The sequence below is a fragment of the Vidua chalybeata genome, chromosome 5 (genome assembly GCF_026979565.1).
Source record: "Vidua chalybeata isolate OUT-0048 chromosome 5, bVidCha1 merged haplotype, whole genome shotgun sequence".
NCBI classification, from domain to species: domain Eukaryota; kingdom Metazoa; phylum Chordata; class Aves; order Passeriformes; family Viduidae; genus Vidua; species Vidua chalybeata.
The window spans coordinates 20,935,602-20,952,101 of record NC_071534.1 but is presented as its reverse complement, the minus strand read 5'-3'; the positions used below and the strand labels follow the sequence as shown (position 1 = coordinate 20,952,101).

General features: G+C 43.2%; 1 protein-coding gene across 9 annotated transcripts in view; it reads right to left on the bottom strand.

The window, feature by feature from the left end:
* The window catches only part of RBFOX2 (RNA binding fox-1 homolog 2), a 170,832-nt gene that overhangs the window by 127,618 nt on the left and 26,714 nt on the right, over positions 1-16,500 (bottom strand). For all 9 annotated transcript variants that reach the window (XR_008430882.1, XM_053942414.1, XM_053942405.1 and 6 more), the window contains exon 2: positions 8,052-8,102. Coding sequence is in view for 8 of the 9 variants with exons in the window: in XM_053942414.1 (XP_053798389.1) it covers positions 8,052-8,102 (51 nt within the window). In the remaining variant the exon portion in view is untranslated. The remainder of the gene's footprint in view (positions 1-8,051; positions 8,103-16,500) is intronic.

Genomic DNA, 16,500 nt, shown 5'->3' with positions numbered 1-16,500 from the left:
TTTCATGATGTGCAGAATGCACATTGGAGAAAACCCACCACTGCAGGACAGGCTCAGAGTGCCCAAAGGAGTAGACCATCTTTCACAGTGCCATCTGAACAGCAGCAGGGCTGGGCAGCACCCCTCCCTCTGGAAGAAACCAGCTCGGGCCAGGAGCCTGCTCAAGCCAGGAAAGCCTAGAGAGTGCCTTAGGCTCCCCTATAAAAGCAAATCTATTACGAGCACTCCTCCTCCGACACCCTTCCTGGATGTTGCCTCTGCTCACAGATCAAAGACTTTTGTGGAAACCTTTTCCACCGTGATTCTTTAACAAACCAAACGCCGGCACAGGTTGCACGAAGGGGCTGCCCTCTCCCCATCCCTCTAAACACAACTTCCCTCGCCTAGAAGGGCCGTTCCAGAAACACCTATGAGGAATCAGCCCCCAGTCCCTTGCGGGACGCCAGAGGCCGAGACCCTGCTGCGGGCTGTGCTGTGCGGGCCAGCCCGAGGCGGCGGGCCCCGGACGCGGACGGGGCGGGGCGGGGCGCGCTGGCCGTGCGCCGGCTGCCCTCTCCCGGCAGCCCAACGCCAGCGCCGCCCGGCCCCGCCGGGCACCCCCGCTGGCACGGCACGGCACGGCACAGAGCCGAGGCTCCTAAGAGCAGGGACTGTCCGTCAGCAACGCGCTGCAGCACCTTTGGGTACCTAGAAGTAACAGCTGCACAGGTATTATACGAGTTTTCTTTTTTTTTATTATTATATATATATATATAAATTAATAAAATATAAATATATATATTGTATTGTATGTGTTATATATTTTTATATAATTTTATATATCTATACACATATCTATAGCTACAGATAGACCTCTATATATCTATCTATTTATACAGATACATATGCATGTGCTGAGGACCCCAAGTCCCCCTCACCCAAGAGCTTTAAAACCACCTCAGTTTTAAGTCAGTGATGTACAGAAGAACTTTCCCCCCCCATAAAAAACACCTGAAGTTGCCACAGGATGCTGTGGATGCCAAAGGTTTAGACAGACTCCAAAACCATTTAGAGAAAATCAATAAAGAAAAAAAATCTATCACAGGTGACTTTAAAAAAGAATAAAAATCTATAGCCAGGAAATCCCAAAGCCACAGGATTGCTTCAAGAGCACAGCAGACAGGAAGTATCACCGAATCTTGGCGCTGCTCCGTCTGTTTTAAGTACTTGCTATTAGACACTGTCAAAGCCAGAACACTGGAAGGCAGAGACTTTCTGTCTGACCCGGAATAGCTGATTTCATGCCCTCAATAGGATATCATAGCTACCAACAGACCATTTTCTCCATTTGGTTTTAGTCCTACCACTGATACAGATTACTTCTAACACACATGCCACACTCTGGTGTAATCATTCAGAAGGGAAACTCTGAACAAGATGCTGTCCCTCTTGCCAAAGGAACTGAGGGGCTTGGGAATCTCCAAGATAAGACATGGAATAACACTCATATGGTCACCACAGGAGAAAAAATGGTCTCCTGATACTCTCAGGATGACTCACATCTCCTCTCTTTAACCCTTAAGCAGATATGAGAAATTGCTTGAATCAGAGGACTCAAACATGAAAGGAATTTGTATTACATCATCCAAGCCCATTTCCTGCCAACGCCTTACAACCCCAGAGCTTTGGCCAGACTATTCATCAGCAAGGTATTTGTTACTTCCCTTGAGAAGCTGTTTATAGGTCTTAAGGAGCTTACATCAAGGAAGTCTTCCCATGTATCTGAATTAGGTGCACTCCTTAACTATTTCTTATCTTACAACTTTTTCCACGTGGCTACTTACTGTCTTTTGTTATTGATTATGAGAAAGGCATGTACTGGCATGGAGTTCGCTGGATATGTTTCTGGAAGGTATTCAGGGCTCTGTAAGAAAAGGATTCTATGCCTTGTATTCAGAGATTAGAAAGGCAGCAGACATGAGGGAAGAAGGGAATAAATATACAGCTAGAATGATCTATTTGCAAGACTCGTGTCAACTGCAAGACATCATGCTTCCTGTATTATTTAAGGGTTTTGATGCTAGGGGTTTGATCTGCTAAACAAAGGAAAGGAGAGATTTGGGGGAATGTGGCCAATTATTGGCCAATATAAGCACAGAGACTTGGTTCACAGTGAAATTTCAGAAATGTTTATAACAAGCTACGCTATTTGGTAGTTTGTGTCTTACAACTTTTTTTAATCTCACTTATTGTATCTTTCCTGCAGCATCTTAGGGATATAGTCTAGGCTTGAGAAAACAAGGAACCACTTCTTCATGCTTCAAATGATCTTCAGTGCCTGCCTGACCGAGACAGTTCTGGATTCGGGGGAGATGCATCACCAGATTAGTCTCAGTGGGTCTTGCTTTTCCTACTCATCCTTAATTGTTTGAACTTCAATCTGTAACCAACTCCTCCTTCAGTTTTTAGCTAAACATTCTGTTCTCTATATTCCTTCTCACATATCACAATTTACACTGTTTTAACTTAACTCTCTTCACTCAACACGTTTTTACCTTCTGAGTGTACTGTGAGTTTTAAGTAGCATGGGATGCAACCTGGTAAAGGACTTCTCAAGTTCCTTCCCTCATGCAGTGTTAAATGGCTTTCCATAAGCACATCTGAACTGGCCCAAACTCTTCATAGCTTCATGAAGCAGAAACATCCCAGCAGTTCTCCCACTACACACTCTTGAACCCCTTTGTGTGCAGCCTCCTCACAGATGCTTCTCATCTCCTGAATACATTGGACATTTTTGTCCAGACTACATTCTCTGAAATGAAGCTCATTATTTTCTATGGGACACTGCAGGTAAGTCAGTAATAGAATATCCCTTCAGTTCTGTCTAGTACAGTGTGGAAACATTTCGTTGCTTGCCTGAAGAGAGGCTGTAGGAGCCAGGATGCAGCAGATGTGGCAGATTTATCCTAATCCACCTAATTTTAAACATAAGGAAAGTGCTTAGAGCAGTTTTCCCTCATTAGCTTGGTCCCATCCCAGATTTCAGATTGATTACTTTCAAGCCAAGAGGGACTCCTCAAAAATACCAAGCCTGGTCTTCTCCATTTTAAATGGAGGATCTCAGAAGCTTCCTGATCTTTTTCCTGGCTATTTACTCACAGAGTAAGGTGTTAAGACTTTATTTGAGACTCTCTAGAACCTCTCTCTGCCCCTGAGTTTAATAATTTGTATTAAATACACTTTTAAAACCAAGAGTGTAAGCAACAAACAACGCAAAGCCACACAAACCATGCTCCTTTCTAGCTCCTGAATAACTTTACCCTTCTACTGCCACCATCTCACAGGTTACACAGCCACACAACATACACACTGGATGGTTTTTTTTCATGGTCAGGAGGAAAATAAATTAAAAACTAAAACTTTTCAGGAAGACCACTTAGATTTGAACTTTGAGACAGGGAGTCTTAGTTACAAAACTGACCAAGCAGGGCACTAGAGAGACTGTGGTTGGTGCTATCATGGTACAAGTGAAAACAAACCATTTTCCTCCAGGATGATATTTTTATTTGCTTCATGGCAAGAGCCATGAAGCTGTTCATGGCTGTTGGTACTAAATCAAGAGATTTTTTGGGTGGATATCCTAATCAATGCTGGGCACTTAACTGCTAATCAAGATGTGGCAATATTCCCAAATTCACACTTCATCTACATAATGGAGAAGAGGAAGATAGGTGAAGGAGTCTCAGACCACAGAGATGAGAGAGGACAAGTTTTCCCCTCTGAACTCTGTGTGGCGATCCCTGCTGTTTGCTGCCAAGAGACTGCCAATGAGCAGCAGCACCTCTGTGCAGCCAGCTCCAACAGGAAGCCCAGTGACCTGCTGTCCTGCCTCCCCATGAGACCTCTCACACACCCTTCACATCTCAGGATGAAGATCTTCCTTGCCAAACTCCCCACATCAGAAGGGACTGGGCAAAGAAAACAAACAAGGAGGGAAAAAAGCACCGGGGAGGCTTCCTGTTCTCACAGGCTGCCACCCCTGCTGTTCACCAGCTTGTGGCCCAGGGAAGGCAGCGCACACATCCGCCTGGAGCCTGCGATGCCCTGTCAGATATTCCAATGCAGCAAGTGAGTGAAGACCCAGGGGAAAAGGCTGACAATTGGGGAGGATTTAACAGCCTTTCACCTTAAGCTTGAACTCAAAACTGAGAGGATACTGATAAAGCTGTTCCTAGCAGTTGCCATAGGCACCCACTAGCTTGGGCTGCAGCCTCATCTACATACAGGAGAACGGGTCAGGCCCCAGTGAGTGCTCAGACGGAAAACCAGCCACTGAAATTAAGCTGTTGAAGGAAGTGTCACTTGTGATAGGTAACAATGTTTCCACCACATTAGCACCAACCCAATGGCCCAGTTTGATTTAAGAATCGTACTTAGGGAAGTACAAGCTTTTAAAAGAGGCTTCAAACCAATATCCTAACATGTTGTGATAGCTGAGGATCACTTTCCATAACAGAAGAGGTATAATAGCTCTAACATCCTGACCCAGTTCTGGTGTGTGCAATTACCTCCTGCTTCCATAAACTCTCTCTCCTCCTCTCTTCCCTTTAGTGGCAGCTAAACAAGGTGTTCTTGCTCATTTTGCTTCCTGTTGGGGAACAAAATTATTCTGTGCAGCTGCCAAATTCTGCCACAGATGTGCCAGTATTCAGCACTCTAACAAATCTCAGATATCATGTCTAATACACTTGGACATGAAAAGCACTAGAGCAATATAATATAGGCCTTGGCTATATACAAAATGAGCTGGCACAGTCAGCATGCAACAGCCTTCTGGAAGAAGAACATGTATTCTTGATGAGTTTGTCTATATGTAAAAGCTGTATCAGTATAGCTGTACCACTCATTTTCCATGTTGAGACCAACTCGAAGTACCTCAGAGCTGTTTGTCACAGCTTGGGAAATGAAGCAAAGAAGTCTTGGTTCACTGCATTTTAGGCAGGCACTTGCATTGCAAAAAAAGAAATACCATTTTGTTGGCAGACCTAACAGAGGGCTGAAAAACTGAATAGTCCCCAGGGAATAAGCTCTCCTCACCAAAAGACCTGGTTCTCATCTCAGTTAGCAATGTTACACTAATGTTCTGTCATTTTCTCTTTACCATAGAGCTTTGTCCCTGCCATCAGCCTAGGTCTGGGAAAAGGAAGGGTATCCTGCCATTCCTGAATGACCATTAGGCATCCACAGAGCAAACCTTGAATTCTGAGAACAGTCTCAGAGAGCTCTCCAGCTCCTTACAGGACTGTAACATAGGTCCAGTAGTGCAACACTTTGGTAACAGAAAGCATCTTTTTAGGCAAACTTATACAATAATGATTTAGCACACACGCTCCCCAGGTCCTATGACCACAAAAAGTCCAGCAAGCAACACTCTGGTAGGGCAGGGGAGGAACAAGGGGGCTGAACAACCACCCAGGGCTTTGGGTTATCATAAAGCAATCACACAATACCAGAATTCTGAGAGAAAGAACCTCAACATGAACCTCATCTCATTTGTTTCAGTACTGCTGCCCATGCATGGTGACAACAGAATGCTTAAATACGTGGGAAAAGATACAAAATAAACTCTGTTCTGGAGACCTAAGCATTCCCAAATGGTTAAAGTCAGGACTCATACCAATCACACATTTCCACTGGCAGGAATAAAAACTCCAATAATCTGGAACATCTGGGTGTGATTTAACCACTAGAGGGTGTAAAAACAGCACAGTGAAAGGTTTGTAGCCAGCAATTAACAGCATTCAGAGCCTGAAGGAACGAAAAAGGCATTCAAACAAGTGAAGGATGAGTAGGATGCTACATAAAGTGAAAGAAAAGGCAGAATTTGACTACTGTGGTCACAGGATGAAAAACCCTAAAATAAGCTTTGCTTTGTTTACTTCTCCTTAAGAAAACAGTGAGGAAAAAAAACACAGCAGAAGTACTTACAGTAAAGAAGTACAATGTGGAAGAGCACGATACACTGACTTACCCTCACCAGTTCAAATCCAGCTCCTAATTTGAGGAAATCCAACACAATTGCTACTGTATCTCATAATTACTTTGTTACAGGGTGAGGACCCCTACACATATTCCCACATCACTTCTTCCTTTCCCAGTGCAAAAAGGCAGGTGATGGATCAGCCATTGCTGATTCTACCACACTAGCCCCAGCCTGTGGCAACAGAAGACTTCTTTTTCTGCTGCTATCAAGCTAGAGGCTGGCAATCAGATTAGCTAAAAGCCTTGAAACCTCATTAGTGAAAACCAGATCTGAAATTAAGCTGCTTCAGGGACACAAGCAAGACAGAAGGACAAATACTTACTACAGATCAAAATGTTGTAGAGAGCAGAAAGAAAAAAACAAACAAACAAACAAAAAAACCACAAACAAACAAACAAAAAAAAAAGCCAAAAAATATTTTCACAAGCATTTGCTAAATTAAAACACACAAGTTAAACTGGAGCTGTTTGTCCTCCAAGAAAATTCCATAAAGCTATCTGCTATCTGAAATACATACACGCACTTGCTAACATTCATTACACCCTGTGCTCACCCATAGAGAGCTCTCCAGGGCTGCCCAAGCTGTAATTCTCATTTCACATCCTGGCTGTAGTACAGCTTCCCATGCCCATCTACGCTGATCTAGCAACCTGCCAGCAATAGCAGATCTGGATGTTCAAATCAGAAGAGTTCTTACAGGATGAGAAAGAGGAAACCTGTGAGGTGGGATGTACTGGTAGGTATCAAAACACCCCTAAATGGGTAGGTAAAGTGAAGCACCAAAATAAGGTACAGACGGTGCTACCAGAATGGGAAAGCCAAAAGCAGATATGAACCACTTTAAGGATCTGACTGGCTCTGTCTTACAGCCTAGCTTACCTCACTTAGCCTGGACAGAATAGGAACACAACTCACAGCATCCCAGTGTGTAGTATTTATTTGTGCTAGTTAAAAGTTTAATATATCCCAAAAGACATTCTGAATAATTTCCTCCTATAAACTTGTACTCACATACCAAACACCAAAGATTTAAGCTCTTCAGTTGCTGAAGCTGCACTATGCTGCACTTCCTTCATAAAAACATCTCCCATTAAGCTGTTATTACATATACCCAGAACTCATCAAGAGATGATGAAAATCGCTTTCTTTATATAGCATTACCTGAGAGTATTAAAGAATTTGATTTTGGTTTTGTTATTTGCTCATTACTGAAATGTGCTGCATTATTGATTTTCCCGTGCATATTAATTTCCTGCTACACTGGCTCATACTCTGCTTTGCAGTAGTACTGCAGAACACTGAAAAAAATTTCATTCTAAGAAGGGAGATTTAATGTGTGACAGTTGTATCTTACAACCATTAAATTTCATTTGTTCCAAAGCATCTCCTCCTTCCATCGTGCAAATTCATCAGCTGGATTTCTCTGTCTTCTGTCAGGAGGCAAGAGAATGCTTACAGATGCAGTGCACTGAACAGTGTAATTTTTACTGCTGTAGGAACGCATCCTGAATAAGAGCAGGGGCAGGGGCCCTGCAGGACTTGAAAGGAATGCAAGACAAGTTCACAGATATTAGAAACAACCCAACAGGACGTGTCATTCCCTACTCCACCAGCAAAGCAGACTCTCACAAAAACTCAGTGTTGTTTTGCTCCCCAGATGCCAGAATTACAGCAATAAGTATAAAACAGGGCCAAGCATGTACTGGCACTGAACATCTACATTCATTAACACTGAGGAGATACAGTGGGAGCTTAGGACAGGGATTCTAGCTGTGACATTTTAAAGAATCAAGAATTTCCTGAGCTGTTGGTAATGTGGATGATATTTAACCCCTTACCAGGCACCTTGCCACATACTGCTGGAAGCCATAAAAACCCAGTCAATTAATCACATGTCTCCACAAACAATCCACAATAGAACAAAACTATTTCTACTCCATAACACGATAGCCAGGAAACTGTCAGACAAAACACGCCTAAGTGTACAGAGATGCACGGACACACACATTTACTGCAATCAGACACTTACTTGATTGTCTCTTCCTGGATATCCATGATAACCTGAAGTCAGGGGCTCGTTCTGCAAGACAAGAAAACCAAGAGTGAAGGTAGGAGTTACAAGGAATAGAAAGCAAGGAAATATAGGCCTGTCTTAACTCAGCCAAAGACAAGACCCTGCATGAAATGGGAGAAGAATGAGCTAAAGTATTCTGCCAACTTCCTTTTTTCCATGTAAGCCAATGCAGCTAAAATTTATTTTTAACTGCATATGCCAAATTGTGTAGAAGAAAGAAAAAAAAATATCAAAGCCATAAAATAAGCATAAACTAATCCTACTCTACCCTCTGTAATATCAGTTATGTATCATTTTGGTCCTTTTCCAAAAAATTTTGATATGCAAACACATTTACTGTGATGAAAACTGAACAAAACTGAATATAAAATTACAGAAACTATTGTGCACCTCGCCCAGCCTTGAAGAAATGTTTCCCTAAACATTAGCTGTAAACGTGTCATTTTTTTTTCCTTTTCAAAACAATATTAATAGTTTAATATGAACTTTAAAAGCAGTCAATGTAACTTCAAACACTCCAGTAAGCCTGTGCAATATCTCAACACTCCCAACAGGAAATCAATCCTCTAGGCCTTATTTCTTCAGCCCAGAAGGGACTCTGAGCCTACACATTTTGTCACATATTGGCAGCTCCATCATCCTCTCTGCAGGTATATATGAACCTCCAACACTTCTGGAATTTCTCTATGAAATTCCCAGACCCATCTCTATTTTAGCAGTGCAGTGGGGATTAAGATAACATAATAGTTCCTAAATGTTTATTTCTGTTTCTAAATTTGTTTTTGGTTCCTCTCCCTCCAACACATCCTCTCTGGAATGGGGAAAAGGCACTCACATGCCTCAGGCATGCATCTTTCTAACTGAGCAGAGGATGATAAACTAAACTAGACAAAGTCTATATCAATTCCACCCTGGTACCCCTGTGCATTCACAAGCAACTCCCAGCAGAATGCTAGGAGGAGGAGGAAGAAAGGAAACAGCCACCCTCCACAATCACTTTCTAAGTCTATCTCCTGTTATGACTTGTGAGGAGGAACTCTTAAGTCAGCCTTGCACTTTCTCCAGCAGCTTTTGGAGAAGGAGAGGAAGGAGAGAGAGGCCCTGACAAAACACAGCAAAACTATCTTAAATTGTCAAAAGCAAATACATTATGGTCATGAAGCTGACTGGGATGTACAATCACTGTCAGGAAAGAGGTTTTGTTGAGATGTTTTAGGTTTTGTGCTGGGACATTTGAGTGAAAGGCCAGCTCCTACCAGAGAGAGGTCTACTACCCTACACAGGGCATGTGGCCACTGGCACAATTTCACAGTTTGCACAAAACACAATTTAACACAACTCCTGATGAAAAGCAAGGTGCTATTATTTCAGTGCAGAGACTAGAAATGCTATTTAAAGTTTGTATCCATCCTCCCTCTCTTCCTCTTTACCTCAAGCCTGCCGAGGGGATTCTCTGTGGAAACCTGCCAGGAAACAATCACCCTCTCCTCATGTTCTCATGATACAGTAGCATGCACAGTGTGAAAGCTTCAATGACAACAAAACTTTTAGCAGCCAATTTTTGGGGATTAACAGTAATTAATTAGGCTGGCCACTGCGTGAGTACATTCTTCTCAAATACTAACAGCCAGAAAGCAGGTTAAGCACAAAACTCCACAAACTATTCGGAAACAGAAGGAAAAACACAGAAGTTGGAAGAAGCAAATGAAGACCATCAACTACAGCACCACTCAAAGGTTTTGGATTTTAAGTATGAACTCACATAAGAACAAACAACAGCACAATGGAAATGTACCGTTAGTCTTTTTCTCCCCCAGTGTAAGTACACCTTATAAGCACTGTGATTGTTTATCCCACAAACTACAGTTTACCATTGTATGTCTAAATACCATAAACATCCACCCTGTATCAGGAGAGATGGTCTTCTCTTGAAAGACTATTCCAGGCATGCTTTTAATAGCACTTATACACACACCTGCAAGGTCAGTATCTCGGACAAGTTCCTGTGCAAGTCTCTCTCAATACCCTGAAAACCAGAAAGATTTCTACACAGAGAATAAGGAATTAATGGACAAATTGCCCTTACGGATACTAAAGATATGGGCAGTGAATGTAAGCTGAAAGTTATAATAAAGAAAGGAAAATATAATTGTTATTTTCAGGATGATGTTCTTCACATAAGAGACTAATAAAGAGGGACAGTCATCATGAGGCTGTGGCAGAAAAGAGACAGAACTGAACTTTGTGGGATTTCCTGAAATCACAGAACCTGGATGCCAAGAAACCACAGCTAGAAACAGAACAGCTTTGAAAGTAGAAACAAATCACAAAAGTGTGAAGAGAAAGATGATTACAGAGATCTGAGGGCAGTCTACAATACATAAGAAGCCAGAAAGAAACAAGAAAAATTGAATGGAGGGGGAAATGCTCCACATCCCACAATCTCTACTTTGTTTTTTGGAGGACAAACCTCACAGAATGCAGACTAAAAATGTCTGAGGGATATAGTTGCATTGGGAGGTAAAAGAAGAGGTGAAAGAGGGTTACATTAGTGAGAGTTCCGAGATAGCAGAGGTTAGAAAGAGGGCAGCAGCTGGAGCACTAAGGTCACAAAAAGGCCAAAGATATCTCTTTGCCTTTCATACAGCAATGCTACCACCAAGTACTGGACTCTTTGCAAAATCCCTGCTGTGCGTATCATTGCTCTAATTGAACTTAACTTTCCAAGAGAAGGCAGGAAGCGCCTAGGGAAACCGTCTCCTGCCAATAATCTCCCAGTGCTGCCAATTTTACAGGTCACTAATGGTGAATCTGGGGCCTGCTGCATGATTATTCCATACGGAGTTTGCTTTTGTTGAAAACTAAACAGAGTAAGAAGTGAAAGCGTTAAACTCCTGCAACTGGAACAGCACAGTCCGGCAACATCCAGACAGAAAACCCCTGCTAATAGGCAATCTAAGGCAGCAGAGGCTGAGGATACAGCTCAATCTCCTCCTTTGACTGCACATGAACAAAACTAATCTCACAAAATGGAAGTGGAAAAGAGAGAGGGAAGGTTTGACACAGATAAGTACCCCCCACAAACATCTGGCAGCAGCCTGATGGGAGAGGGAATCCCCAGATAACTCCATCTCTTTTGCACAGCTCCCTCCTGCCAATTACATTCTCTTTCGACGCCAACATGCAACCAGACATTCATAAAGAAATTGAGTTAGGTAGCACTACCCTGCAAAATCAAATCAAACTGCCACTGGGATGTTTCATTACTTTGTTTACCACTGAAAGGCATTTCTCAGGCATTTGCAATCTGCTTTAGAGTAGGGAGAATAAAACTGGAAGCTAATACCAGAAATCAGCTCTCTGCAACACACATTGGGATTTTATTCAAACAATATGGATGATCTCACACATGGGCTTCCTCCACACTTCCATAGGATGTGTGACCACTGTGGCTGTACTCCAGCGACACCCTCTGTGCAGGCCAACTAGATTTGACAGGATAAAAGTCACAACTCAGTCAAATCCACTAAGTCTTTACCACCCATTTTTTTCAAAGTTTTCCCATTCTTTCATTTCCCAGCCTTGCTAACACAAGACCTTTTCCGCTGGCACTTGCAATAGTAAGGTGTGCCACAAACTGCAAGTCACAGGTACTGCCTCAGGTCAGAAGATAAACTCAGTACAGTCATTTGCAGATGACTGAAGTTCAAAGTAGATCCTCCTGCACGAGCAGAACAGCCAGGCTTTGGAGTTTTTAGGGGGTTTGATACCTCTCAACTTGACAAATTCTAAGAGCTGCTGAATTAGACATACCTTAAAAACATAAGGAACTGCCAATCAACCAAGACGCCATTAAGAAGTGATCATCTCTGCAGGTGGCACTAACTTATGAAAGGTCTCAAAGGACTGGAATAAAGTCATTCCCCTAGGGAAAACATCACAGCTCTAACACATAATGGAAGGTCTGAAAGTCCTTCTACCCTTTTCTGAAAATTAAAACTAAATTTTAGCTTAAAAACACAATAATCCTATTTTTGGACCAACCTGACCCCAGAACCAATCAATTTCACATCACAACTTGCCATTTTGCCAGATGCAACAATCACTGAGGCCTGATCAGCAACTGCTTCCTGACAGCCAAATGAAACCTAAAGTCTGCAGATTAAAACTTTGCTCGTAGGAACCATTAGCTTAGCGAGTTCATCCACATTTCCCCCCACCAGAAAATCAATTCCTGCTGAACCCAAGCTTCAGCTTGAAGTGCTGAGTCCTTTCCATTGCGAAGATAATCTCAGAAACATGACCAAGCAATCTCTTCCCTGGATCTGAAGCATTCCTGCTTTAGTGACAATGCCAGGATAAGTGGAGTGAGGTTAATGTAGTCCTTTCAAGTTCCATAACCACCTGCTGAGCTCTGAACAGCAGCAGCAAAACTCACAGGAACAGGTCATCTGTCTCTGCTCTGGCTGCCCCCAAGAGCTATGGGTGGTGCAGCAACCTGGTAGCTTGGAAAGAAGTGAAAAGGGAGAGTCCCTGCATCAGAAAGCCAGAAACCCTTGGACTACACAGAGCAATGAATAAAAGGCAACAAGAAATTACTTGTTCCTCCCAAAAGCAAAATGGGATTTTTGAAGTGATGAAATAGCACAAGCTACATATTTATCAGACTTGTACTAGACAAACAGAAGCCACTTTCTCAGAGCACAGTGAATAAGATGTTCACAATAAGAAAAAAAAAAAAGGCTGAAAACACTGGCTACGAAGCTATTAATCTGAAAGTGACAGTTGCAAAAAAGTAAAGCTCATGAGCCAGACAGAAATCCCAGTGCTGTTCATCACAGCCCAGTGGTTTCACCATCTTTTTTGTTTTACTTCTTGCATACAGGAAAGACAGAAACCCTGTGCTGGGGAAAGATGCGGTGGGTGTGGGGATTGTCTCGAAAAAGGCTTTTTAGTATTTAACTGTGGCAGAGCACTGCTAAAACTGTAAATGCCTTGATCTTATTATCAGTTGCTAAGAAAATAGGCAATTCTTTATCAGACCCTTACTTGCACAAATTATTGCATATAAACAAAAAGGAAATAACCATTTCTTTGTCCAAGTGTATCTGATGAATTCAGTCTGTCCCCTCAATTGTGCGTGCTGTCTCCTACCTCAAATTGTCTTTGGATAAAATTAATGGGGAAAGTAGCATCTAAGGGTGAATTACCAATTATTAATGAAAAACTGAACTAAGCAGTTGTTAAATGGATCTTAGACTTCTGCCTCGATACTTATCCTAATTTGATATACAGCTCTTGCTAATCACTCTGCAGCATCAGTAACTGTGTCTATAGTATGGGACACTTCTCTTCAGCTGTCTTCACTTTCAATTAAACTTGCTTCATGGCTTTGGCTGTCTTCCACATGTGCAGATGTCATCTAGCAAAGACCTTCCATTTATTTGCTTCCTTGTTAGTGCTCTGACATCAACAACCTGTACAATTTCCTGGATGCAAGTAGCAGGACTTACATTTTACTTTTCATCCACTTCTCACCTATCCACCCCACTACTCTCCTCTTTTTTTTTAAGTATATCTGGGGACTACCAGCTTGAGATTTTGATAAAAGCCACCACAACAAGTACTCTGTGCACGGCTGCCCTTGATGGCTGGGAAGAATGCTGGCTAGCACAGCCCTGGCTTCTGACACCCACCCCAATGGCTGAGGCCACTTCTTGAGGGAGGGAAAAGCAGGGGTGCAGCTGAGGGGACCCAGTGCCAGCGGCCATGCCCATGAGAGAAGAAAAGTGCCCCCAAGCTCCCCGCTCTGCAGCCCAGTAGAGGCCAAGACAGAGGCTCATCCGGCCCCTCTTCCTTCCTGGAATCCTGGCTGCAGCGACAGCAGCCTCCGGCCTAGGCCCCCCCTCCTCTGCTCCAGGCTTCCCCATATCCTAAAAATACCATCTTTTCCACGGGAGTCAGTAGGATGTAGGACAGATGGGGCAGGAGAGCTCCCCTGCTGCCATGTCCCTGGTGCCTCAGAGGGCTCCAAGGAATGCAGCTCCCACCTGCAGCTCCACTCCAGCCCCACAGCACAAGGGGGTCCCTGTCCTGCGTGTCCACCCCAGCCTCTCAGCTCCACAAAGCTGGACACCCACTCTGTAGCAGGGACACGGTACCCACAGCCCCCTGTGGGACTGCGACTCTTCCGCCCGGCCATCGGGAAGGGGCAGGACCACGGCAGAGCCCAGCTGGAGGGAGGCCAGGCCTGCCAGAGGCTCCCTGGGCGGGAAGCCCAGTGACACAGTAAAGACAAGAAAGGAAAGTGATGTCAGATTAATAAAAATAGTCTCCTGCCCTGACCAGAGTTTGAATAGTCTGGAGCAGTTGGCTAGGGAAGCCCACAAGGTGGTCAGACAGAACAGGGCAACTTTGGGATGGCTGCATCCCTGCTGAATTAGAGCCCCAGTGATGCCACCCAAACGTGTCAGTGTAATTTTCTGTATTTTGAAATACGTATTCTTAACTCCAGCCTCCTAGCACTTCTTTTCTGTGAAATCATATGTATACAATAGGAAGAATAACTGATTGGCATAGCAGAAGCTGCAGAATGGAATACAGACAAACACACATCTGACCAAACCACACCGAAAAGTTTAAATACTTCCAGGTCTGTTAAAATATTCATGATGCAACAAGTTCACAAATGCATGCTAAGGCTGCATAGTGGCCGTATGGAGTTACAGTACAGACGTCTACTGCTGCAGAGAAAGGGGATTTTCACACACAAAAAGCACTTCCACAGCTAAAATGGAAGTATTTTACACATATTCTTTACAACAATGCTAATTCTTCCCTGTCTTTTTTTTTTCCGAGTAATGGAAGTAGGCCTCTGGTCAGAAGCAGCCTTTCCCCCAACTAGGTTTTTCATTTTCCAGATCAGCCAATGGTTGTTTTCAGATACTCAAGTAGATGAGATTTCATTAATTTAGTGTAATTTAAATGTGCAAAACATACACTTTCTTTGGACTACATATGGTAGTCCATCCTCATACTGCTCCAGGCATAAAGAAAATACAGTCTGACTCTACTGGTCCATGACCTACAATAGCAACAACAGATCCAATGCAAGTTAAAGCCCCTGGGAATACTGTGCACTGTGTGACGTCTGTGATCCAGCAAATGCAAGGACACTCTGCATGCACAGAAGTCAATAGCACAAAATATTGATTTCCCTCCTCTTCTACTAAGCAGAAGCATTTTAAAATGGCAGTTCATCTTCATTTATGCTCTTACTCAACAGAAACAGGACAGAGCTCATAACAAAGCTCTAAAATCCAGCACTGGGGGCACCTTTGGATGCCATAATTGTTACATGGGGCTGAGGAAGCATTTCACACATAATTTACACTAAGCCAACTCATTACAGGGCAACATGTTCATGGCATGAAAATCTGGCTTGCTTGAACATGATGACTACAAGCTTTCACTAGGTGGAGAGGACAACAGAGTTTTGCCTTAATAGACAGTTCACTGTTCTGTTTTCTAAAATAACAGGATGGAGAATACAGGAGAGAACAGGACGAGGGAGATGACACCATGGATCCAGAAGGGAAGTCAGTTGATCACAAGCTTCTTGGCTGATTTTACAAATGTTCACAGGCTGTTGCTCAAAGGCTTAAAAACAAACAAGAGTACTCCTACTTTGCAAACGAAATTATAGTTGTCATATTACCTTCAGAAGAAAAAAGCTGAAGCTAATTTGTCAGCTGGGTGTGAAGAGCCTATGATATAAAATTAAATCTGGCTTGCTCTAAGGGAAATTGGCACAAAAGAGATAGAGGCTCAACAGCACACGACTCTGACAAAATCATACTGTATACTAAGTGCTGCAGGCAAAGAGGTGCAAGAGAAATTTTCTGTGCCCTGGACACACTGGCCTGATTGCATAAGCTGCCCTACATAGCTACAGAAATTATTTTCCCAGGTTCACATTACAAGCCATCTTCCCTTTCCCCAAAGACATAAATTGTTCAAGTAGTCTAGCCAAATGCAGTTTCATCTCTGAACACTGCAAGTGTCCATAGGCAGCTTGAGAAAGGAGAGAAGTGAGGTGGGCAGGCTGATGGGCTGGAGTTGTAATGGCAAGGGGTTAAAAAGCCTGGAGGAGGGAGAAAGCAGAGGGCTTGGGGCAGCCTGCCTCAGCAGCCAGGACTGTTTCTGATTAAGCCTGAAGGATTGTGGAGCTGCACAGGAAGCACTGGGGGGTTGGGGGTCTCAGAGCCACCATCCCAAACACACTAGAAATCTTTGTGTTCCAGCAGCACCATCTGGAAACAGTTAGAGAGAAACAACTCCCAGGCCTTCCTTCGCAAAATGGAAAAAAAAAATAGTAAATCCACTCTTAAGACCATTAAGTCTG